A 24,535-nucleotide genomic window follows, 5' to 3' on the forward strand; every position below is an offset into this window, starting at 1 on the left:
GATGCAAAACTGACCTGCGTCTGGCATTGAGCTCAGCAGAGATCAATGTGTGCCTATATGCTGTTGAATATATTTAATGAGGGTACTTGAATATGTCTTTTTCAAGCTCATTATTTCAAGTTATTTAAATTCGCCGCGTGATTTTTAGGGCTCAAATTCTGACTTCCAGTATCGCAAAATCACAACATTCTAATCTACCCCACGTGCCCTACAAATCGAAATCCTCACTTCTGGCCCCACACACTTTGATTTCAATTTGTAATGATGTTTTTGTGCAAGCAAACTGTCTGCTTTCCATTTCGGGAAGAAAACATCCAAAGTTTTAGCGTTTTTTTCAATGCGGTACACTACACGTGTGCCCATTCCGGCTGTCACGTTAACAAGTGATTTATTTGATTGTGAAATGGCATAAAACTTGCTGCAGGAGACAGGATCATCAGCGATGGGGTAGGACAAACACCGGCGAATTATCGCTTGCATTCATAGCGAATGACATTTTACAATACACGCAATCGTATATAAATATATATATATATATATATATATATATACATGTATAATATTTTAGTCTTGATTCGAATCGCCGTCGTTGCGCAAAACGGGACCAAATGCATACGCATTTACAGATGAGCTGGGGATGGTCCAGCGAGCAGTGAATACCTCTTGAGCGTTGCTCCACTCACTTTTGCTGAAAATATTAACACTTCCGACCCGATTCTGTGAAACGGAACGCCCGCTCACGACTTATAAAACATATACCTTTAGTATCTTGCCACGATAATTTAGCGCCATTGTTATGAGTAAGATGTCATGTTTCGTTCCTGCCCAAATGCATGCCATTCACGCACTACAAGATATCTTTTTTCACAAGAATGCAATTTTGCAAGCCAACAACGCTTCTAACAGTGAGATAGCTTGTGCTGCTCAGCCTGGAAGCTGTACTCCCATGCCAAACTGGTGGCCTTCGATCTCCAATGTCATCAAAAACGGCGGCAAGCGTGAGCGTGGGAAATGGTAGAGCGCCGTCTATCGAAAGCGCACGCGAGCTTAACAGCGATACGTGGACCAAAAGGAGCCAGGGGCGCTGCTGAGCCATCAAGGCGGAGCCGTTTCCGCGCAGCTGACAGTAACCTCAACCGAATGATGAGACTGACAGGACCTGGACCTCTCTGTCATTCAGCCTTATCTCCTTTGTGTGTGTAACCAGAGCTAAATTCCTTCCAAGGAATGCGCCGGTGAGGCGAAGATCTCAAACCAGGCCGGGACCCTAACAGCGCCAGCAGCAGCGTGACGTTCCAACGTCCTCGTGCACTTCGCTTGATTGAAAGTGACGGCATTTCAGCTGTTCAGCGTGACTGCCCTTGAGCTGTGTAAGTGGAGCACAGAACTGGGCAACAGGGAACGGACTCCGCACGTGGCCGGAAGGCGAGACATTTTCGAAGCGTCGCGTAGCCCTCGACAAAGAGACGAACAAGCGCAGTACTGTATGGTGCAGTCTGATCCATCAGATGCCGGATGTTTTCTGCAGTCAGCCGCCCTGGCGGTTGAGCAAATAGCAGTGTCCCCGCGGGCGTGGGTGGCCCACAGCATGCGTGCTTGGTGTTCAGACGGTACGGTGTTGACGGGTGAGGGACTGCACCCTGGCCCGACCTTCTTGAGTGCATCCTCACGGCTGATCGAGATGCCCCGGGTTTCTCGCCGGACCTCGGCCGTTCTCACCGGCTGATCGGCACTGCTTGCAGTGCTATGGCTGCCAGGTCGACTAGCGACGCTTGTAGCGCCATAAACCACCGTGTTGTTTTTCTGGAGCGAACTGCACTCACGTAGCTACCCTGACATTACAGGGGATAGCGGACAGCGCTTTCCTCTGAGGTGCAGTGTCGTATGCAGTCGGGGCGGGCGACTTTGGAGAAGATAGCGGGTTGAGCCCGGTGACAAACCCAGTTGTTGTGTATTTTGGTGGCAGGTTTAGCCGTCTTCCTTTGATCACCTCGCCGATTTTATAATGTGAGACTGCATCCCTGGTCAAAATCCCTCGCGTCTTTTTAAATGGAAGGTCGATATATCCTTCTCCCCCCCCCCCCCTCCCCCTTCCAAATATGTATAGTTCGGCCTCTGTTAGCAACGCTCCCAGCACGATGATCATGAATCATCATCAACGCCGACAAAACGGATACAAGCCATGAGAACAATAGACCACTGGCCTGCTCCAGCATGCGACACGTGATAACGGCAGCTATATAGCTCCCCTCCCGTGGCTGCGCTCCCCTCCCCGGCACGCTCCCCGGCTTCATCAACTGACACCAGCGGTGCCGCGCCACCAATGGACCGAGTGCGCGAACGGCCGCGTGGACCGGGGCGCATATGGCGCCGGACGCGCGTGGGAGAGACGGGATGTCTGGTGGCGCACGGGCCACCGATGTGAAACCTGGTGAAAATCACTACGAAGCGCGACAGAATTTCAGGCCGATCGTTTTTTCTACATTGCTGAGTTCACGTCTGCGTGCAGAAGCAGGTTGTGAGGATCCAGGTCGTTCAAAAGTACGAGACGCTTCGATGGCATGCCTCCTTCTTAAGACTTTCTTTCGGTTTTTCAGAAAGTCTTGGCGTGGGTGAAAGGTGGCGGCGCTATTGTTGTTACGTTCTAGTTCCACTGGGGTACTTCTAGCGCCATTGTGTACCAGCTCCCGGCGCGACCGACCGTGAAAACGCAGAGTCTGAGACACTGGTCCAAAGAAGCTGGTGTCTGGATGCGCACGGCGAACTTGAGAGGAACATGACCTCAGGGTGGGAACACGTAGTCGAGAAGCGCAACATTAAGATTTATGTTAATAGAATAGGCCAGCGCCTCATGGTTTCCCGCGAGACGTAACAGAACGGTGGCGACATGGGGCTTCTGGTGGGTCTGGTGACGGATACGCCAGGAGGATATGGCGGATGAGCTGTGATGAATAATGCAGCCTGGTAGGGCATGGTGTGGGTGAGAGAGAGAGAGAGAGAGAGAGGAGGAGAGGAGAGAGAGAGATGAGGGGGAGAGAGAGGAGGGAGGAGAGAGAGAGAGAGAGTCGGTTCATGCCGTTTATTTCCCCCTTGTCCCCTTCTTTGCAAAACAATAATTTGGTAGCAGCGAACCCTTCGTAGAAAAAAGAAAACACGCATATAAAGTCGTGCACCACATCCTACAGGCATAACGTATCCCATTCTAAGTTTTAAGGAGAGCAAGCATTCCAAAGGAACAAGAGGCATTACCAATTTTAGCGCTGAAAACCTTAAACTGCGCATTGTTTGGGATGCCACTGCTCTTTTCTTCAAGTTTTTACGCCGTACATTTTTGCCATATCTTAACATGTACTTTCCCAACCGAGTTTCAAGAACTGCCAGGCGGTCTGCCGATTTTCAGTCAAATCCCCCGGATCGGCTGCGGTTGTCCGCCAAATCCCCGGATCGGCTGCGGTTGTCCGCCAAACCCCCGCATCGGCTGCGGTTGTCCGCCAAATCCCGGATCGGCTGCGGTTTGTCCGCCAAATCCCGGATCGGCTGCGGTTGTCCGCCAAATCCCCGGATCGGCTGCGGTTGTCCGCCAAATCCCGGATCGGCTGCGGTTGTCCGCCAAATCCCCGGATCGGCTTGCGGTTTGTCCGCCAAAATCCCGGATCGGCTGCGGTTGTCCAACCAAACCCCCGGCATCGGCTGCGGTTTGTCCGCCAAATCCTCGGATCGGCTGCGGTTGTCCGCCCAAATCCCCGGATCGGCTGCGGTTGTCCGCCAAACCCCCGGATCGGCTGCGGTTTGTCCGCCAAATCCCCGGATCGGCTGCGGTTGTCCGCCAAATCCCCGGAATCGGCTGCGGTTGTCCGCCAAATCCCCGGATCGGCTGCGGTTGTCCGCCCAAATCCCCGGATCGGGCTGCGGTTGTCCGCCAACCCCCGGATCGGCTGCGGTTGTCCGCCAAACCCCCGGATCGGCTGCGGTTGTCCGCCAAATCCCCGGATCGGCTGCGGTTGTCCGCCAAATGGTCGGAGCGGGGCAAATCGCGTCGAAATGAAGCTCTCTTCCAGGGAGTCCTCACTGTGGGACTATCCTCACTGGCAGTCCTCACCATGGTCCCGAGAATTGATGATCCTTGACCTCGTCCGCGGGCTGACGTGAAAGGCAAAATATATGTGTGATTAAACCTTCAAGAGCAATCGAAAGATATCGATGTCACTTGTTCGCATCGTGGCGGGCCGTTTCACTGCTGTCTCATCGACGACCAAGAGGAAGTAAGGCATAGGTTAACTGCATTTACGTCGTACTTTCCATAGCGTTACAGCTGGGCGCGCTAACGTCTCGTCTATTGCTGTGTGTGCTGCCCACTCGCACCGCTTCGCCGCCCTCAAAGAGCGCTCCACGGACATTCAGCCGCCAGATCATCCTGTAACGTCAGCACTACTCTTGTCAACCGGCGCACCCCGCGGCCGGCGTGCTTAGCGGCCGGCCGGGGCGGCGAATATCAGCCTCATTATACGGCGGACGGCGAGCGCCCCGGACAACGGGCTCGTAACCAGCGGTTTCGGCGCGCGTGCCCACGCCGCCGCCCTGCAGCGGGCCGGCGGGCCCGACGGTGGCTGCGGGCGCCGCTCGGGCGCCGTTAGGGCCGCTGGGGCCCCCATTAGGGCGGCTCCGGCGCCGGGTGGTCGGCGGGAATGTGCGGCATCCGACGGCGGCTGCGAGAGGCGGCTCGGCACCGCTGTCCGCGGGTCACGCGGCGGACGTGATCAGCAGACGGGCCGCGGGTCACGCTGTGGGGTGATCAGCAGACGGGCCACGGGTCACGCTGTGGGGTGATCAGCAGACGGGCCGCGGGTCACGCTGTGGGGTGATCAGCAGACGGACCGCGGGTCAGGCGGGGGATGATCAGCAGACGGACCGCGGGTTCAGGCGGGGGATGATCTGCAGACGGACCGCGGGTCAGGCGGGGGATGATCTGCAGACGGACCGCGGGTCACGCGGTGGGGTGATCAGCAGACGGACTGCGGGTCACGTGGGGGATGACAAGCAGACGGGCCGCGGGTCACGCGGGGATGATTTGCAGACGGACCGCGGGTCACGCGGCGGGATGATCAGCAGACGGGCCACGAGTTAGGCCCTCAGGAAGGGATACGCAGACCGCCTGCAGGTCACATGTGCCGGCGTTGGAATGACCCGCGGAGGTCAGGGCTAGGCGGTGTGCAGGCTGTTTGAGGATCAGGCGTCAGGAAAGCGTCAGGATCAGGCGTCAGGAGGGCGTCAGGATCAGGCGTCGCGAGGGGGAGTGATTCATGGACCGTCCGCAGTTCACCCATATGGAGCAAGGCTGTCTAGCGGACGTCGCGGTGATTGTACCCATAGGCCGGTGAATGGCGACACCAGCGCGGAGTGGAAGTCATGCTGCTCTAGAGAGGCTCAGAGTGGGAAAACACACTAGCCATCGGGGACCGGTTATCGGCGCACGGTCACAGATGAGACAAAGTTTCAGCGAAGTTTCACCGATCAATTCACTTGTTTATGCGATAACAATCTACCTTTTTTATAATCGCGGACAAAAGTATCGCTCATTTGAGACGAAAAACCGCTGAACTTTCTTCTTTATGGGCGTACCAAACAGAGCTAGAGCACTCATGTCCCTAAATTTCTTATACATTGATACGCGGGATGGTTTAAGTCCCTGATGGCCCATTTCAACAGCGCGCCTGATTCTCCATTAATCTGCGCGCTGTTGCGTCTCTGGATTGGTCGTCAGACGCACAATGCGCAGTTACCGACACCCGCCCCAAAGGCTCTCCAGCGACCCGAGCTGGACAAAGCAGCCTAAAAACCGACACGGTATCGCCCGACGGCCCAACTAATTAGTCTTCTCGCATTAGTGATGGTCCGACTGCTCAACTAACTATGTTTTGCCCGAAGAGACCGCTCGGTATGCGCATGCGCATGAGAGGCAGTCGGATAGACACGAACGCGAGCCTCGCTTGATGGCAGGGCCGGCCCGGCCCGGTGTTAAGTGTTTGGCGCGCCTTAATGAGCTTGGGGTCATTTTATGGCACCGTAACGGCTCCGGCGCTGGTGTGGGAAACCTCTCGGCCGGACGGGTCGCGGCCAGTGAGTGTCGTTTGGTGGTCACAAAACCCCCGATCGGGGCCCGGTCAGGGCCCAGGCAAGACGAGGCTGGTCGCCAGTGAGTGTAGTTTGGTGGTCACAAAACCCCCGATCGGGGCCCGGTCAGAGCCCAGGCAAGGCGAGGCTGGTCGCCAGTGCGCGGCGCAACAATCTGGGTTTCTGCTGGAGCTACGCGTGGGGAAGGCTTGCGTAGAGTCAGCCGCCGCCGGTCGCATCTTTCTGGCCTGCGCGTTCGTTAGTGAGGTTGGGACCTGGAACGAGTCGAGTGCAAATCACTCACAGCTCTGCAAGACTGCTCGTAACCAGCTATGGAGTGCTCCCCCACTCAACGAAATTGAGTGTGGGGGCTGGAGATCATATATCCTCAAAGCCTGGAAAAGTTCCCTGTTTCAATGGCTTAGTTAGCCGCTTTGGGAGCATTCGGATCGCACCCAGAGCAGGCCAGAGCAAAATTTGGGGGGGGGGGGAGAAGAGCAAGGCTCCCTGAAATCTATACTGGTACTGGTGTGGGAACGCTCCCGCTTTCTTGCCACGAGTGCCTGACCGAATGGGGGCTGATGGATGGTGTAGACGCCAAGTGCACTTTGCTTTAGTTAAGCCAAGGCACCATTGATATGTTGATATCACGGGCGTAGTTAAGCAAAACCAGCTGGTTTCTCTGCCCTGAGACAATCAGCCTGGTTTGCCCCTAAAACTTTAAAACTAAAACTAAAAAAACCTACAGCTAAAAAACACCTGAAACTAAAAAACATATAAAACTAAATCCTAAAACTAAAAAATCAACTGCAAATTGGGAGGGGGAGGGGGGCTTAAACCCGTCCGACTGAACTCCATCCAACATGATCGATGTAATGAGTTTGAGTTTACTAGGATTTCGCTTTTTGAGAACACTGTGCAGATAAAGTTTATTTGTGGCAGGGACGTTGGAACAAGCAAAGATGTGGGGGGGGGGGTTAAACACATCTTTGGAGTCATTTATTTCCATGCATCGCCATGCGATTAATGTTAGGTTTCCAGGAGAGGTGAGAGGGTCGAGGGCACTGACCCACCCGAGGGCATATTTTCAGGACACTTCACTGAGGAGGCATGTCCGAAGACCGCAGAGAGGGAACAGGACACCGTCTGCTCTTGATCTGCAAAATCTACGAGACCTATGTAATACCTTTTGCAGAGAAGTACGTGTCTGGTCTGTCTTTTCCTCTGGCGCACGACGATCCGTTCGACAGATCCATACATCGGGCGGGTAGACATCTCAGCTGTCTGGAGCTAGTCATGAGCCTCAGCATTGTTTGGAACGAAGATACATTTTGGGCGACTGTAGAGGTGCATGCCTGTACAGTTAACATGTTCACGTATGGTTTGCCCCCTCCCCTCCCCCCCCCCCCCCCCCCCTCTTCCGGCTACATTCGTATGATTTGGAGCCTTCCAGAGCCCGCTGCGCGGTCTTTCCGTCTGTTGTTGCTAAAACCATGGGGCCAATGTCAAGGTCCCTCGCAGATTTCAGCAAGCCAACGTAGCGGCGCAAGGTTTCGAAATGGGCTCCATCGCGAATGGTGATCTCAAAGTTTTAGGATGGGATTTTAATATTTTCAGCGCAATATTATATGTTTTAAATTTCATGCTAAAAAATTAATTAATTGGCGCCACTGGGACTCTCGGAAGCATGCCGATAAGTTACAGCCTTACCTCACAGCGTGGTTATCGCGAATGCGTCACTATTCAACGTTCTGTAGTTTCACTGTTCTCAGCACAGACATGTCATCCAGGTTACTTAAGAAAAGTGACGCCCAGTGCATTCTTGGCCGAAGTGAATAAAGAATGAATGGAACTTCAAAGTATGCCCGACTAGATTATCTTTACGTCACATGATGTTATCGCGACATGGAGTGGTCAGCGTGGAAATTACGTCGTTGATGAGTGGATGATATCACGCTAGAAGACAATGCCATCCCGATTTAACAAGCTTCATGGGTGGTAGGGAAGCCCCTGGTATGATACAACATAAGCACTTGCGTAGGCAGCATCCCAAACAGGCTCAAATCATGCGAATCTGTTTTCTTTTTTTTGACTTGTGGCCGCTTAACTAACTATGGTCTCGTCTGCGGTGCATTAACAGGGCTCATCAGTCATTTGAGAGGGGCCGACACATTTGCCAGTGGCGAGGGTGACGTCACATGTCCGATTGGCCACAGGCCGTCACGCATACCGGAGCGTGATCTACGACTTCATGAGGTCAACTGTTGCGGTGGCAAGGTCTTCTGCTGTTCCACCGCGGCTAATGACAATGGAGGCATTTTCTGAGATGCCTGAATGGCGGCTGTTTTCATAAAACAATATTTTGCGGGTCCAAACACTACCTACAAATGCGCACAAATAAGTGTGGTAATGCTGCAGTGGCTTAATCTTTCAATAAGAAGAAGCATACCCAAACTGATGTAACACTGGTGATAAATATAACGCCGCGCGTTTGAAACATTGGGATATTGTCACAGCATCGGCATTGCTTCATGATACATTTTCCTCGAATCTCCGCGGAATACTTCACTCCGTGTGCAAAAAGCTGAGAATCGCAGCCAATTAGCCTATTTCAAGGTGGGACTATGCTGGTGCGCCCATCATGAAAATCACAATGGCAGAAAACTGAAATTAGGATTTTTGCACCATAAACGACTTCAACAACAGTAGCCATCCACAGATCCGACCGCAGGAATAACAACATACCCAGCCCTTCGAAAAATTTCTGGCTTGCATAATAGACATGTATGAAGAAATCAGTTAATAAGCAAAGGAATAGAGCGATCCGAGCCGATGATATATCCATATTGTCAAGCACGGCGAACGGCTCCGCCCCCAGGAGCGGCCGGCGCCGCCGACCAATCACCAGCCGTCCGGCCAATGTAACGAGCCGCGCGATTGGCGGGCACGGCGGCGGGGGGCGGAGCCAGCGTCGCTAATGATGACGTCGCGCCGTGAAGGGCCGGGCCGGCCGGCGCGGCGGCCGGCCGGCCGGCAGCTTCTTCATTACCGCCGTCCGCCGCCGCGCCGAGCGGAGGCCGAGTCCGCGCCACCCGCCGCCGCCGCATGTGCAGCTGCCGCCCGATGGCGCTGGCGAGCGGAGCGCCGCCGTCGCCGCTGACGCCGGGCCCCGTCAGCCCGGCGTCGTCCGGCGCCGGCTCCGCCGCGTCGCCGCGGCTCTTCTTCTCAGCGCCGCTGCCGCCGACGCCGCCGCACAGCGAGCGCTCGTTCAGCGCCAGCCCGGGCCGGCCAGCCCGGCGCCGCCGTCACCGCGGCCGGCGCGCCTGCCCTTCTCCATCGAGAACATACTGCGGCCCGACTTCGGGCGCGGCCCGGGCCGGCCGCGGCTGCCGACGCTGCAGCGGCGACTCGACGCCGCGCGTCCCGTCGACCTGCGCAAGGAGCGGCTGCCGCCGCCGCCGGCCAACCCGCAGGAGCTGGCCAACCCGCCGCTGCCCTCCGAGGACAAGATGGTCTGGCCCGCCTGGGTCTACTGCACGCGCTACTCAGACCGGCCGTCGTCAGGTACGTGCCCGCCAGCCGCGCGCCGCGCCGCCCGCCGCACCCGGCCCCGGCCGTCGCGCCTGTGCTACTGGCGTGGGGTGCTGCGGGGGATCAGGGGATGCACTGCAGTGAACCGCTGAGGTGGTATCTGATCTGCATCGCAGGTTTGTGACGTCATTTATGTTTGGGCATGTTTCGCCCGTGGAGGTGTCGCAGCTGTGCAGTGAGGCATGACTGCCCTCTAGATCACCGTGCTGTGATTCGACCCCTGTGTCCTCACGCGCTTCAAGCGCTGTTCATTGGCCCATACACCGTCGCTCCTCGCCGCCCCTCCTACCCTTGGCCGAACGCTACGGTGCTGCTGCAGCAGTGACCCTGCCCGTCATTGCGCTGAAGTGTCGGACCGTTGGCTGCTTGTGTCCTGTCCGGACACTCACCAGGCGTCTGAACTGATCGGGATCAGCGCCTAAACAGCGTGCGTCCGTAGCTCGTGTCAATCTGATCCCCCGCCCCTTGCTACGCTTGTCTCGGTTCCCCAGTGTGAGGTTCAAATCACCCATTGGCTGTGGTTCAAGCGCTACAGATTCAAAAGCTCGTATTTTTCTCTAGAATCCGTCCTCCTGTTCTGCCGCCCCCTCCCTTCCACTCACCCCCAAAGCGCATACAACTGGATGGCGGCGGGTGCGGCGAGCTGCCGCTGTCTGCTGTCGCGCCGACCGGTCGGCATTCCCGGCCCAGTCAGCCCGGCCAGGCCGGCGCGGACAACGGCAGCCGGAGACCAGAGGACCAGACCCCGGCCGGCCCCAGACCCCGGCCGGCGCTAGACCCCAGCCGGTTCCAGACCCCAGCCGGTCCCACACCCCAGCCGTTGCTAGACTCGGCCGGTCCCAGACCCCGGCCGCTCCCAGACCCCAGCCGGTGCTAGACTCGGCCGGCCCCAGACCCCAGCCGGTCCCAGGACCCCAGCCGGCGCTAGACTCGGCCGGTCCCAGACCCCAGCCGGTCCCAGACCCCAGCCGGTGCCAGACTCCGGCCGTCCAGACCCCCAGCCGGTGCTAGACTCCGGTCGGTGTCCAGACCCCGGCCGCTCCCAGACCCCAGCCGGTGCTAGACTCGGCCGGCCCCAGACCCCAGCCGGTGCTAGACTCGGCCGCTCCCAGACCCCAGCCGGTGCTAGACTCGGCCGGCCCCAGACCCCAGCCGGTGCTAGACTCGGCCGGTCCCAGACCCCGGCCGCTCCCAGACCCCAGCCGGTGCTAGACTCGGCCGGCCCCAGACCCCAGCCGGTGCCAGACTCGGCCGGCCCCAGACCCCAGCCGGTGCTAGACTCGGCCGGTCCCAGACCCCAGCCGGTGCTAGACTCGGTCGGTTCCAGACCCCGGCAACTCCCAGAGTCTGCGCTCGAGTCGCGCGTGCTGTCCTGACCTAAGACCGGCAACTCGGCATACTAGACCAGGCCGTCAGCGACTTCAGCTGCTTGCGGGTGGCCCTCGGCGGATGGCGAGGCGTCGCGGACAGCCCGTGACGTGTGTCCGCCCCGGCCACCGCACGGCTTCGTGAAGCTGCAGCGGTGGGCCATGCCACTGGAGACCCCCACCCCAGCCCCACTGGCTTGGGGCCGTATCGGTGACTGCTGTGGAGCGCTGGGGACAAAGTGTGCCAGCGTAGGAGACGTCTGTTCTTCAAACGCCCCACGTACATGATGTTTGAGCGAAACCTTGGATGGTTTGCCCCGTGTTTCATGCAACCGCTTCACTGTCGTGCACGAGAAGTTCCGTATTCGCCTCCATCCCTGCCAAACTTCCGAGACGCATCTCCACACGCCTCCTTGTGTGGAGGTGCGCTGGGCAGTGCTTGCCCAGTAGCGGGTACTGACCCACTTAAATCACGTCAAAGGTGACCGCTGGCACTGGGTCAACCCCAAATAAATCACAGGTGCGGCCTGGCCAGCGCGCCCGTCGCCCCGGCGGTGGTTAGCTCCTGCCTGTTGCCGCCACCCCGTGTGACATCGCTGCGGTGGCTGACGAACCGAGCCCACGCTTCATGCAGGCGGCCCCGCACTAGCAGTGGTGGGGGCGGCTTGACCGGCTGGGCTGTTAAGTCATAGCACGCCCCGTGTCATTGCCTGGCGCGTTGCGTGTCCCACCAGCGCGTCCCGTGTCCCGCCAGCGCGTTCCGTGTCCCGCCAGCGCGTCCCGTGTCCCACCAGCGCGTCCCGTGTCCCACCAGCGCGCCCCGTGTCCCACCAGCGCGTCCCGTGTCCCGCCAGCGCGTCCCATGAGCGTGAAGCAAGCTTGAAATTACGGGTCACGATACTACCGCGCACGTCGCAAATAACGGGAAATCATACCCTTTACTGCAGACATCGCGTAAATTCGCCTCTAAATTGCCATTCACGTTGCAGTACAAACAGTCAGTCCATAATTTTGGCCAAAATGTGCTGGCGTGGTTCGCATCCATGCATTTTGCATATCTGATAAACGTGCCAAAAAGTCCGGCTTGGTGACGCGTACGACGTCGTTGCTGTCATGTTTGGTTTTTATGGCCGATCCGAATGGGATTGTGGGCAACCATGAGGCGCCTCACCCGCAGCTGTGCTCTGGTGCATTTCCTTTGCCTGCATTCGGCCCTTCCCCTCACCGGTTTGACTTGATCAGAATCAAGCATCCGACGCTCCAGCTTGTCGGGTATCCCCTTCGGACGCTCCCAGCTGCTGGGCATCCCCTTCGGGACGCTCCCAGCTTGCTGGGTATCCCCTTCGGACGCTCCCAGCTTGTCGGGTATCCCCTTCGGACGCTCCCAGCTTGCGGGTATCCCCTTCGGACGCTCCCAGCTTGTCGGGTATCCCCTTCGGACGCTCCCAGCTTGCGTATCCCCTTCGGACGCTCCCAGGTGGCTGGGTATCCCCTTCGCCGGAGCCGGGTGGCATTTCTGGGGGATGGACCCCTCCCGAGCAGAAGACCCTCAGCTGTGGCCGGCAGCTCCCGTGCTGGACCCGCTCCCTTGGGAGAGACCCTCTCTCGGCCGTGGCTAGCGGCGCCGGCGGTCGAGCCCCATCCCCGGCCCGGCCGCGGCCGGCAGCTCCCGTGCTGTACGCCCTCCCCGGGGAGAGACCCTCCGTCGGCCGCGGTCGGCGGCACCGGTGGCGGCCAGCGGTTGGTCGTAATCACCGCCTGTTGCCGCCGCGCCTGCCGACTCTCGGCCGTCCTGAATGGCCCCGCGCGGCCCCTCCCAGCGCCGCACAATGGACCGCGCTGACCTGGGAGCCGCTGGTGTGCGGACGGCCGCGCCGCCCGCCGCCGCTGGCCGCCGCTGGTGTGCGGACAGCCGCGCCGCTGGCCGCCGCTGGTCGCCACTCGGCTCTGCCTGGCACGAGTGCAGTGCTTTTGAGCCGGATTAAGCCTTTCGAAAGGGTTTTGGAGCTCGTGGAGATGACCGACTTCCAGCCTGCATGGCCGTGAATGTTCCAACCAGTTCCGTTGCTAGAGACATGCTTGCTGGTGTGACGCGGTCCACTGACCACGTGGTGTGTTTGCATGACGTGGTATGACTTTGCCAGGGCTGTGCATTACGTACATCGTGTCTAGCGTGCATTGCATAATATGCAATAGCATTAGGAGTTGTATGTGCGTCATTAAGATATGCTTACATCCTTATAAGGTGTATACTCTGGCACCGTCGGCTCGTGCCAACTAAATTGCAATGCTTAAACGGTTGGAGCGGAGCAAACAAGTCTAGATATTTCGAGTTGCATGTGACGTGGAAAAATTGTTATTCCAAAAGATGGTTTTTCAATCCAAGAAACAACGGACAGCAGAAATGCTGTCCAAAATGCTGAAAAAATATTGGCAGAAATACGGCGGCGCGAAGAGCAGACGGCCGCAAAAAAATCCAACCAAATAAAATACGCAAGGTTGGCGTAGTTTTTTGTATACACAATTAAGACATCAGTGGTGGTGTGTTCGGTTTCTTCAAGTGTGATCAGAAAATCTGAAATCACGTCAGCATGACATGGCGCATGCGTTGGATCAAATATGTTAATGGACAACTGCCCCCTCCACTCCCTTCTTAGCACTAACAACACTTACCGTTAATCCATATAGAATAGATAAAACCGCGAGACATTTTCCGAAAAAAGTTTTTACACACCTGAAGCTTTTTGCCCGCGCGTCCCTGATGGGTCTGGCGGAGGTGCCGGCCCCAGAGCCGGGTCGACTCGCGCGTCGCCCGCCGGTGCTGAGTCAGAGCCCAGATCCCACCAGAAGCCTTCTGCTCGCGCGTCCCTGACGGGTCTGGCGGAGGTGCCGGCCCCAGAGTCGCGTCGACCCGCGCATCGCCCGCCGGTGCTGAGTCAGAGTCCAGATCCCACCTGAAGCCTTTTGCCCGCGCGGGGTCTGGTAGAGGTGCCGGCCGCAGAGCCGCGTGGACTCGTGCGTCGCCCGCCGGTGCTGAGTCAGAGCCCAGATCCCACCTGAAGCCTTTGCCCGCGTGTCCCTGACGGGTCTGGCGGAGGTGCCGGCCCCAGAGCCGCGTCGACTCTCGCGTCGCCCGCCGGTGCTGAGTCAGAGCCCAGATCCCTGGTGGGAATCAAGCGGTGCAACATGGGTGGTCCGACCGGCTCCCTCTGAGCCGCCGCATAGCCCCTGTACAAGAAGAATTTCTGATGGATGGCTGGTAATGAGTGCTCGCATAAATTGAAATATATTCTGGAAATCCGATTATTTGAAGCTCCGCGCAATCATTTGCTCACGGATTTTGGGAGCCGGCATTTCATTTAAGCCCTCAGCGTATTGCATTCCCCCCTCTGTAACGATACTCTTCCCAGCCCGCCCTCTTTGGCGGTACATCGAACTAATTTATCAAGACTTGGGCTCGCTTCCAGTTTGGTGATTTAAACATTCTACGCCAGTTACGTGAGTCATCTGATAATCCGTTGCAAATGCAACAGATTGCCTCATGAATCGTTTACCAACTTCACGAGCGATGGCAGCGCTCCATCTGGCAGAGATAAACGCACGGGATGTTTTGCGTGCCGCTGAACCTCCACGGACGAATGCCGAGGAAGTGATGGCGCAGAACACACGTGCGGCACCGTCCGCGCTGTAGCGTCCTCCGAAGGGCCCGTGCTGGTGGTCGATGCTCTGTCACTGCCTGAGAGTGCAGAGGCGCACCAACGATCTGCAGGGGGCCACGGGCCATAAACCACACACCGCTGCAATCCGGGACCATTGCCGGTGTAATCTGAAAGAAAGCCGCGATTTCCACACCGGGCCTTGGCTGCCACCAGCGCGCTTGACTTCCCAGCTTGTGTGCCTGAGTGCGCCTGCTCGGCCAGCGGCCGCCCGCTGCCGGCCGGTAGCGGCGTGCGCCGCTGTTCTGACGAACGGCGGCCCGGCCGGCCAGCGACGTTTTCCGGCCGGCCGGGCCCGACTGTAATTACGCGGCGTGCTAACGAGCCGGGCCCGCGCGGCCGTGTGGTCCTGAATTTCACGCTGACTTACGGCACCTCCGGCGCCATCCCGCGCACGGTGGCACACCGAGACCGGTGGCGAGCACGAGCCGAGAACGGTGGCGAGTACAAGCCGAGAACAGTGGCGAGTACAAGCCGAGAACGGTGGCGAGTACAAGCCGAGAACGGTGGCGAGTACAAGCCGAGAACGGTGGTGAGCACGAGCCGAGAACGGTGGTGAGCACGAGCCGAGAACGGTGGCGAGCACGGACCGAGAACAGTGGCGCCTGCGGACTGATTCCGGCTGGCGCTGGAGGGCAGGGGAGGAGTGCCGGAGGTTAATAGCCATGCCATGGATCAAAAGTCGAGGGAACACCCGGGCTTTGGGCGACTCCTCTCCATGTCACACCCCAGACGGGATGCTAAGTAACCCAAAAGTTCCGGAGACCCGTTCGTTCCCTGTGTTCTTGAACCCTGCTCGTGTGGCTGGGCGTGCTCTGCAAACTGATTCGGCAGGTAAGATCGGCCCCATCAGGCACGCTGTGCCCACGGCCTCACGTTAGCCCTGCATCGGTTGCGCTGGCTCGAGTCCTATCTCTGCCCGCTTCATCCTGTGAGCACCCGGCCGTCCCAGCACAGTCAGACCCACACAGCTCCGAGGAACTCCAAGTGTTTTCCTTCATCCTTCATCTTCATCATCATGACTACCGCACGCATCTACCCCCCGCCTCAGACGGAGCCGATACAGTCCCCACCCCATCCCATCATCCCTGTGTCCTCCTCGCCGTCCCGTCCCCTCGGCGTCCTCCTCCACCTCACATCCTTCTTGCGTCCTCCTTCGCCGTCCCGTTCTCTCGGCGTCCTCCTCCACACCCCATCATCCCTGCGTCCTCCTCGCCGCCCAGTCCTCTCGGCGTCCTCCTCCACCTCACATCCTTCTTGCGTCCTCCTCGCCGTCCGTTCTCTCGGCGTCCTCCCCATCCAATCATCCCTGCGTCTTCCTCGCCGTCCAGTCCTCTCGGCGTCATCCTCCCCGCCGCCTGCGCGCGCCGCGACGTCTCGGCGCCGCCCACGCCAAGCAGCCGACACTTTAACGTGAATAAATTGAAACCAAGCACTCCGCGAATTGCACCGCACCCGGCCTTGCAATTTCCCGTCGACTTTACGAGCCGGGCCGGCATGCAACTGCGCTTGTTTGTCCTGTATTCCATATTTAATTAAGAGACTTTGGGTCTCGCAAATTGCCGAGCCTGGATCGTCGAACGCCTTCCAGGCAATAATACAAGCGGTTTTAGCACCGGCTCGTTAAGAACAATGCCTGAATCCACAATAAAGCGCTCATTCAGCCTGCAATTAAACCTTAAAGACGCGATTTAGGGTCGCTTTTATCGTTTTTTACATCATTACAAATAATTAGCGCTGGGAGTAGGGTTATAATAAAGTTATTCCACCGTCATTCGAGAATAAAGTGAATATCTCCCATCTGCTGATTGTACATATAAATCAGCGAGCCATGCCGTGAATGATTTCATGCGGCTGCGGGGGCGACCGAGGCGGCCTGCTCTGCAGCTGGAGCGGGCTGCTGCAGGGACCGCTGCCCGGCGGAGCCGCCGCAGCCACCAGGTGCCGGCCGGCGGCTGACACGCTTGCAAGGACACTCCGACGGCGGGGCGCGGGGCAGGGCGCGGTATTGTGGTGGGTAGGGCAGGGGCGCGGTATATGGTGGGTAGGGCAGGGCGGTATTGTGGTGGTGTGTAGGGCAGGGCGCGGTATTGTGGTGGGTAAGGGCAGGGCGCGGTATTGTGGGGGTAGGGCAGGGCGCGGTATTCTAGTGGGTAGGGCAGGGCGCGGTATTCGTGGTGGGTAGGGCAGGGCGCGGTATTCTGGTGGGTAGGGGGCAGGGCGCGGTATGTGTGGGTAGGACAGGGCGCGGTATTGTGGTGGGTAGGGCAGGGCGCGGTATTGTGGTGGGTAGGCACAGGGCGCGGTAATTGTGGGGGTAGGGCAGGGCGCGGTATTGTGGGGGGTAGGACGGGCGCGGTATTATGGTGGGTAGGGCAGGGCGCGGTATATGGTGGTGGGTTAGGGCAGGGCGCGGTATTGTGGTGGGTAGGACAGGGCGCGGTATTTGTGGTAGGGCAGGTGCGTATTGTGGTGAGTAGGCAGGGCGCGGGATTGTGGTGGGCAGGGCAGGGCGCGCAGTAATGTAGAAGGTAGGGCAGGGCGCGGTATTGAGGTGGTAGGGCAGGGCGCGGTATTGTGGTGGGTAGGACAGGGCGCGGTATTGTGGTGGGTAGGACAGGGCCGCGGTATTGTGGTGGGTAGGACAGGGCGCGGTATTGTGGTGGGTAGGGCAGGGCGCGGTATTGTGGTGGGTAGGGCAGGGCGCAGGTATGTAGAAGGTAGGGCAGGGCGCGGTATTGAGGTGGGTAGGGCAGGGCGCGGTATTGTGGTGGGTAGGACAGGGCGCGGTATTGTGGTGGGCAGGACAGGACGCGGTATTGTGGTGGGTAGAGCAGAGCGTGGTACTGCGGTGTACAGGGTCGGGACGCAGGACAGGGGTTATTCAGTCGGATAGGTTCCAGAAGACAGCGGGATATTTCATCTCTGGGGGGATGTACAGTGCGGAATACTGAGAGGGTTCTTCTACGCACACAGTGGAAGGCCTCTGAAGCTTAAGCGTTGTTCTGGAATGGGACCCTGCCCGACTCGGGCTAGTAGCTATCAAAAGCAAGAAATGCAAAATTTGAGGGCAACCGGATCTTGAAAGAAACATCATGACACAAATTGGATGATCCTAGGTAAATACTGCCTAGGTCAAAGAAGGTTTGGAGACAAGTTGTGTGCGCCTTGCCGTTAATTCCATCCACCGCATCTTCCTGTACTTGCGACTTCGTGGGGCAAAAAATCTATACTTCCGACTTTTGGACTGATGCGCTGTGGCCGCATTTGAAGGGAGACACATATAATGTATGCGAGATTCTTTACGATGTAGACGCATACCAAAAAGGCGTCCCGGTCCCCAAACATGTAAGCTGTCAACAGCGAAGATTCGTTACAAACGGGCCGCTTGTAAAACGTGAACGGCTTCTGTGTCTCTGCTGACATGATCAGTATGAAGAATTCCGAGGCCGCTTGGCCCGGGCCCGGCACCGGCTCTGGCAGCGGCACCAGGTGGTCCTGGCCCACCCTCCCCGGCTGGCCATCACGGCCTGACGTGCGGCAGTGTCGTTCCTGCCCGCGGTCGTTGCAGCAGTCCCGGGTGCTAATAAAGCTAAATTGAGGACTAGCAAGCAGGTCATCGTGAAAACGCCGCCGGGCATCGGAAGCGCAGTGCGTGGTCCGGACTTAAGCCGTGGTCCGGACTTAAGCCGTGGTCCGGACTTAAGCCGCGGTCCGGACTTAAGCCGTGGTCCGGACTTAAGCCGTGGTCCGGACTTAAGCCGTGGTCCGGACTTAAGCCGTGTTTCGGCGAACCTCAAAGCCAAGAGGGCTAGGTTTCTGGAAGGAAAAATCGTCCCTTTGCATGATGCTTAGAGCCGGCGATGTGTAATGTGGAAGTCAATCAAGATGCCTCTAGTGAAAGTAAGCCCAAATATTTAAATTGACGCTGCTGTGTATCATTTCACAAAGCCTAAATACCATGAGCTACCATTCGGTTCAGGAAAAACTCGCAGTTACCGTCCATTTATCGGTCCCCGGAGTGTGGCGACGTTCTTCGGGCATCTGGCTCTGTGTCGTTCGATGCATGTGCGTGTTGGAGATAGAAAAATGAGGGAGGAAGAGAGAGGGAGAGAGAGCGACAGAGAGAGAGAGAGAGGGGAGAGAGAAAGAGAGAGGGGGAGGAGCAGTCTCCCGGCTCGGGTTGTATTATGCTAGGCTAGTGATACCGCCGGTCAGTGTATCACGTGTGAGAATTGCCCCCGCTGTCGGCTGTAATAAATCTGGACTAAATACCACCAGCATCGGTCGGCGCCGCCAATTTATGACAGGGCGCTCCCGACGGCCCCAATGGCCCGGCAGAGCGGGGTGTGGGCAGAGCGGAGCGGGAGGGCTGAGCCGGAGATGGGTAGACAGAGCGGGAGATGGGCCGCCAAACACGAGCAGGAAGACGGTAGCACAGGTGCGTATAGAAAAGGGGTGGCGGTGCCGACTGAGAATACATACAAAGTAAGAGCGTGCTGTTGTCCAAATGAACAGAGAGGGAGCCGTGATCGGTGTAGGAGATAGTTGTAGTGACGGATTGACGCCGGCGCGGTAAAAGACTCGTGAGGGATCAGAAAATCTAGCGGGCCATGAGAAGTACAGAGTGTCAGGTCAGCATCATGCTATCGTTCTTGCGGCATGCATCGATACAATATCTCAACAGTTGCTGGATGGCATTCTAAATATTGCAGCGTGCACTGTCCGCTCACGCTGCCTGCTGCGTCCGATAGACACGTCGTGACAGTCTACCAGGCGGAGCCGGGGAATGGCATCCGAATCGCGACGTGCCAAACTCTATGGCCCCTCGCCCCTGCATTCCAATCGTCGCGAAATTGACACATTCAGCATAGTTGAGACTGGAATTGGACGAAATTTACATTCGCCAGGCTGGAAAACAATAGCGAAGTCAAATAACCCGGAATTAATAGCGTAAAATTGAGACGGCCAGAGGGGTGAGGCGATGGAGCCCATCCCGCTGATGAATTCTCCGCTATCTCGCTCGATTCACCGCCCGGCGCCGGCAGATCGGGCTCCGGGGCGGCGGCGCCCGTCTGCCGACCCCCGCCGGCGCCCCACGCTGCGCCAGCGAGAGCGGAAAGCGGCAGCAGCAGCGGCAGCTTCGGGGCGGGCGACGGGCGGCGTTGTTTACCTGGCAGCGGAGGTGCGCGCACGCTCGTGCGTCGCGACAGAGGCAACAGACGGCGTCCGCAGAGGTCACCAGGTGGCCGCCGGGCCTCCCGCCGCCGCCGCCCGGTTTTTCGGCGGGACCACCCGGCCCGGGCCACGCGTCCCGGCAGTCGCGCGCCCATTGTAATGCACACTGCACGCGGAAATGGCGCAATTATCTCGATGTTCTTTATGCCGAATAATTCGCAGTGCAGACCGCAAGAGGCCGCGCTATCAATTAGAGCCGTCTGAAAGCGGTCACCGCGCCGGCAGCGGCCGCGGCCGTCAGACGCATGTCGCCGGTATTAATCTATTCCATTCGGCGGGCCGGTGCGAATTAATCTTGGCGGCGCGGCTGGCAGTTTTTGCGTGTGACCGAGCCAGTTGTTGACGCCCGCTGAATGAGAACACGACCGGAGCCTGCGGCGGCGGCGTGGCGGGCGGACACGAGCGCACTGCGCCGCTATCTGCGGCGCTCACGACACACCGCGCCACTATCGAGTCCGCTTCGCCGCCGCGTGAGGGTCGCACCCGGCCTATCGAGGCGGGTCACAGCGCCGTTACAGCGCCGTCACAGCCGTCACAGCGCCGTCAGGCGGGCACGGCGGCCGCCGCGGCCGGCCGCTGGCGGAGGGCCGTCCAGCCCGCCGGCCGCCGAGCCGCCGGCCGCTGCTGGGAGGTCCCGCCGCCGCCCGCTGCCGCCGCTACCGTGGTGGACCACCGGGCGGCGCGGTCGGCGCGCGCCGCCGGCCCATGTCGACGCCGGCGTTTTTGTCGGCCCGTGCATGGGCGGTCGACCCGTCACCGCTGGCAGGGGCGGCGCCAGCACCGCGGCCCCCGCCGGCGCGCGCCAGCCGATTTATGGACGCGCTGAAACCGCGCGAAGGGGCGTCGAATCGCCTCCGCGCCTGCGCGCGCATAAATCATTGCGTCAGAGGGCGCGGCGATTGCCGATCTGGGGTTGAGCTGCGCGGCCCCGGCCGGCGGCCGGGAACCGCACACCAGCCGTGCTATTGGGAGCCGTTGCCACGGCCGCGGTGTGACAATGCTGGATGTCTGGCCGACCACACGTGCGTCGGAAGCTGGCGCGGGCGGCGCAACGCGCATCACCCGGCCCTGCGCCAGGGCGACGCACTCCAGCCAGCGTCTCCGGCCGCGTGCCGTCCGGCCCTGTCCGGCCCTGTCCTGCCCTAGCCTGTCCTGCCCAGTCCTCTCCTGTCCGGCGCCGGACGTAATAAAGACGCGGGTCGGCAACCTCCGTCGGCGCTCCTATCTGATGGGCGCCGGCAATTAATAAACGGTGGTCGGCGGATCGGCGGTATTACCGGCCTGCGATCGGCCGCCGCCGCCACCGCCGCCGGGTCGGCCCGCCCCAGGCTGCCGGAGCATGAGCGGCTCGTGCCTGGCCGGCGGGCGCGGGCTGCGCTGTCCGACTAGGGTTCCTGCAGACTCCCGCCGACCAGGCCACAGGCCAGGTCTGGCCTCTCGCAGGCCGGGTCTGGCCTCTCGCGGACCTCGTCTGGTGTGGGCCACGTCTGTCACGTGACCTGTGGTGGTCACAGGTCGTGCCTGGCTAGGGGAGGTGCTCCACAGGACCGTCCCTGCAGTGACCGCCGGCTGCTGACTGGCCATATCGCGTACTCCCTGGCCGTACCGGACGGCAGGCCACGTCCGGCTATGGACCCGCGCCCGCCCGCGCCTCTTCCGTGGCCAGAGCGAGCCATTGACGCGGCGCGTGGTATGCGAGCGCGCGCCTTTCAAGTGCGCCATGTTACGACAGCTGCCAGCTCAGATAGCGGCCCGGGGCGCGATCGACGGGCGCGCGACACGCTACCATCGACCCGGCGGCGCCGCCTCCGCCCCCGGCGGCGGCGGCGGCGGCGGTGGGCGGTGCGCCGCCGCCGCCGCCGCTGCCGCCCGGGTGGTGGCCCGTTTATCACGGCTTGACGCGGCTAATAGAGCCCGGCCGCCGGTGTTGCACGATGGGTTCATTAATACCCGCGGCGGCGGCGGCGGCGGCGGCGGCGGCGGTCCGTCTCTCAGCTGGCCGGCCGCCGGCCGCGCCGAACCCCACACATCCGGCGCGGCGGCGGCGGCAGCGGCGGCGGCGGCGGTCCGTCTCTCAGCTGGCCGGCCGCCGCCGCGCCGAACCCCGCACATCCGGCCGCGACGCCCCCCGCCGGCGCGGCCGAGAGAACCGGCCGTCAGACCTTACCGGCCCCCGATCGGACACGGCTGCGAGTCGGCGCCGGCGGCCGGACCCGAGCGGACCCGGCCGCACCCGGCTGGACCAGGCCGCGGCCGGCTGGACCATGCCGGGGCCGGCCGGACCGCTGTTACTCGGGACGTGCGGCTGTAAAAACACGCGCACGCCGTGTGTAGCGTGCCGCACACGGACGGGCCACACAATGCAGCGGCTGGGTTACAAAACATCTTTTGTAAGCCCGAAAATATTCCATTTCACAGAAGATAGGATTAAGATGTCACGGGCTCGCGCCGGCAGGCACTGTGCCGCCCTGGCGGAGAGGTTTTATGCCGCCCTGGCGGAGAGGTTTTACGGAGGCCAGCTTATGTCGTGTAACGAACTGTTTTTCTACGGATTGAGCCGTTCCATGACAGCAATAGTGTCACATTATGGCCTTTGATTCGCCGAACACGTTAGGGGACTGAGCTATTTGCCTCCAGAGTTGTCTCATGACTATCGGAGGGACGTTCCAGACCGCTGTCCGCGTCCTTGGGTCTTGTCTCCATAGGCCGTTAAAGACCCGATCCCGCCTCCTCGAGGACGCTATGGCTTCACGAATCCGAATTTCACGGGGCATGCGGCGCTGGGATGTTCCAGCTCAGATGGGGGATGACCCGTGCCGGACCCGGACAGACCCGGACCGCCGGTGACCCGGACCCGGACCGCCGGTGACCCGGACCCGGACCAGCGCTGACCCGGACCCGGACCACCGCTGACCCGGACCCGGATCACCGCTGACCCGGACCCGGACCGCCGCTGACTCGGACCCGGACCGCCGCTGACCCGGACCCGGACCGCCGCTGACCCGGACCCGGACCACCGCTGACCCGGACCCGGACCGCCGCTGACCCGGACCCGGACCGCCGGACCGCCGCCTGACCCGGACCCGGACCGCCGTTGATCCGAGCAGTCTTCAGATGACTGCCACTGACTCGCCTCGTGTTCGAATAGCCGCCACCTACCCCGTCTTCAAAAGCCCTGCTGACTGTCCCCGTCTTCAGCCGGCCCCGCTGATCCGCCCTGTCTTCTGCCGGCCCCGCTGATCCGCCCTGTCTTCTGCCGGGCCCACTGACCCGCTCTGTCTTCTGCCGGGCCCACTGACCCAAACCGTCCCTGCAGGGCCCCGGTCGCGGCGCACCAAGAAGCCCAAGTCGAGTGAGGAGAAGCGGCCGCGCACCGCCTTCACCTCCGAGCAGCTGGACCTGCTGAAGCGCGAGTTCGACGAGAACCGCTACCTCTCGGAGAAGCGGCGCCAGGACCTGGCGCGCCAGCTCGGCCTCAACGAGTCGCAGATCAAGATCTGGTTCCAGAACAAGCGCGCCAAGATCAAGAAGAGCTCTGGTCAGAAACCGGTGCTGGCCCGGCGCCTCATGGCCCAGGGTCTGTATAACCACGCCACCATTGCCGTCGAGGAAGAAGAGGAAATTCTGAAAATGTGCAAATCTAGTTTATAAACAACGTAAGTACTCACTGGGAATTGGTCTCAGCGGGTCGGGACAATTTTATTTTATTTTCGGCAGGACACTGACTCTGAATTTCCTCCGAAGCCCTAGCGTCATTGCCGCTGGCTGGGTCATCTACCGTATGATGTCGCGACTGAACTGAGTCGTAATCTGGCTCAAAAGTCGTGGCTGCATTTTTTACTTCTTTTGACTAGTGTGGTTGGCGGTGCATCTGGTAATAGCTCGTCCGTCTCGCATTGCAGTCAGGGCCCATGCCGGCACTGCTCATGCATGAGCTCGCCCGAGTCCGTCATTAACGCTCGCCATCCCGTCAATTTATGCGCAGTCTAAACGTCAGCAATCGTCCCCGCCTTCCCGCCGCTCCGCCTACAACGAGCCGTTTCCGCTGTTACAGGCTGTGGGCAAAGCGTTCTGGGCTGGCAGCCGACAAACCAAAGACGCCCCTATCTGTGATACAGCCGTGTGCTGGCGCCCGGGCGCCGACGAACCGCTCCCGAGGGGGCGCCGCGCCTCGGGCGCCCCAGGCGCCCCGCGGCGCGCATCACTGCCCCGCGGCCGCACCTGCGCCCGAGCGGCGACCACCGCCGGCCTCTGGTGCCATGGGGCACGCTGGAGCTGAGCCGGGGCGACAGGTCTCCGACCGGAGCCGCCCTGGAGCTGAGCCGGAGCGGCAGGTCTCCAGCCGGAGTCGCCCCGGAGCTGAGCCGGAGCGGCAGGTCTCCGGCCGGAGGTGAGCGGGAGCGGCAGGTCCCCGGCCGGAGCCGCCCCGGAGCCGCCTGCCGTCGACGGCGCTGTCGTGAAGAGGAGGGGAAGGGACTGCGACGCTCCGGCGGTCGCCCCGCGGGGCAGATC

At 60.1% G+C, this 24,535-nt stretch overlaps 1 protein-coding gene across 1 annotated transcript; it reads left to right on the forward strand.

Moving 5' to 3' along the window:
- Nucleotides 1-9,428: 9,428 nt before the first annotated feature.
- Nucleotides 9,429-24,191, forward strand: LOC119114935 (homeobox protein E30-like; the record flags this gene model as incomplete). Its single annotated transcript, XM_037238991.1, has 3 exons — nt 9,429-9,675; nt 23,340-23,679; nt 24,078-24,191. Coding segments are annotated over 2 exons (582 nt in total), but the record flags the coding sequence as incomplete, so codon positions are not given.
- Nucleotides 24,192-24,535: the final 344 nt, after the last annotated feature.

Source organism: Pollicipes pollicipes, unplaced genomic scaffold (genome assembly GCF_011947565.3).
Source record: "Pollicipes pollicipes isolate AB1234 unplaced genomic scaffold, Ppol_2.1 Scaffold_3087;HRSCAF=3621_pilon_pilon_pilon, whole genome shotgun sequence".
Classification (NCBI taxonomy): Eukaryota; Metazoa; Arthropoda; class Thecostraca; order Pollicipedomorpha; family Pollicipedidae; genus Pollicipes; species Pollicipes pollicipes.